This window comes from Otolemur garnettii, unplaced genomic scaffold (genome assembly GCF_000181295.1).
Source record: "Otolemur garnettii isolate 467f Iridium unplaced genomic scaffold, OtoGar3 scaffold00128, whole genome shotgun sequence".
Taxonomy (NCBI): Eukaryota; Metazoa; Chordata; class Mammalia; order Primates; family Galagidae; genus Otolemur; species Otolemur garnettii.
In genome coordinates this window covers 1,314,843-1,315,881 of record NW_003852523.1, presented here as the reverse complement: position 1 = coordinate 1,315,881, position 1,039 = coordinate 1,314,843, and the positions used below count along the sequence as shown (strand labels likewise).

Genomic DNA, 1,039 nt, shown 5'->3' with positions numbered 1-1,039 from the left:
AATTATCTCTGCTCTAGGGAAAACTTAAATCTTCCCAGGTCACTTAAACTCATTCATGAAGCTTCAGGCAAGCACTAAAAATATTCCCTTCTCCATAGGTGCTAAGCCACAGTTTTCATAAATTGCTGAGGTCATGAGAACTTTGTCTACATTTGTCTATTTTTGAGTATCAATAAAAACTGATTGATTTCTTATAAGCTGATTATATCTTACAAGTCTGAGGCTGGGAAAGTTCTTTTATACTGGGAAGGATTAACAACCTATTGAAGAAAGAAAACTGCTAACTCAGTGGTCGCTCCTTTTTACATTGCTGAACTAGTGTACGGTTTTCTTCTTTCCCTTTCTCCTTCTGATGCAGCTCTGAGTTTCACTGTTATGCAGTTGTTGCTTCCTTGTCTCAGAAGCGCTCCTGTGAGCCTGTGACTGGGGGTGAGATAGTTTCCAGAATGTGCTTGTATGGACGGTCAACTGGGGCATCTTGGCCAACTCAGGGCCAAGAAACTGACTTGGGCAGGCTGCCGCTTCTGTGCCTTGTAACCCAACCCACTGCTCACTCTGATGTGCACGACCAGCTCTGTAGTGAGTCTTTCTGCCAGACAGGGCACCGTGGCCTTCCCTTCCTCCAGGAGAATTCTGAAACGACACAGGATAATCCTGCTTCAGCAAGGGCCTGAGTGAGTGTTTCTCTAGTACTGGGCTTTGTGAGCGGGCAGCTGGGCTCACCTCCTGGGGTGATGTGTGCCCAGGCAGCAGCAGAGGGGGGGGGGGAGGGAGGCCGGGGGGCAGTTTTTTTTTTTGGGGGGGAAGCACAGGTGTGTGGCATATCATTTAATCCAGACCTTCGTGTCTGCCACGTCATTTAATCCTAACCATGTTCCCAAGAAGCAGCGACTCATTTCTCACGATCACGCAGTTAGCAAACAGCAAGCCCGCTCTGCTCAAAATCATCGTGTTCCCATTACGTTTGCCCATCTTATTACCCTGATCCTAAGCCACTCAGGAATAGCAAGTCCTGAATGAAATGAAGGGGGAAAGTATC

General features: G+C 47.4%; 1 protein-coding gene across 1 annotated transcript in view; it reads right to left on the bottom strand.

Moving 5' to 3' along the window:
- The window catches only part of MX2 (MX dynamin like GTPase 2), a 32,912-nt gene that overhangs the window by 9,041 nt on the left and 22,832 nt on the right, over positions 1–1,039 (bottom strand). The window contains exon 10 of the mRNA XM_023518105.1: positions 555–654. Within this exon, the coding sequence (XP_023373873.1) occupies positions 555–654 (100 nt within the window). The remainder of the gene's footprint in view (positions 1–554; positions 655–1,039) is intronic.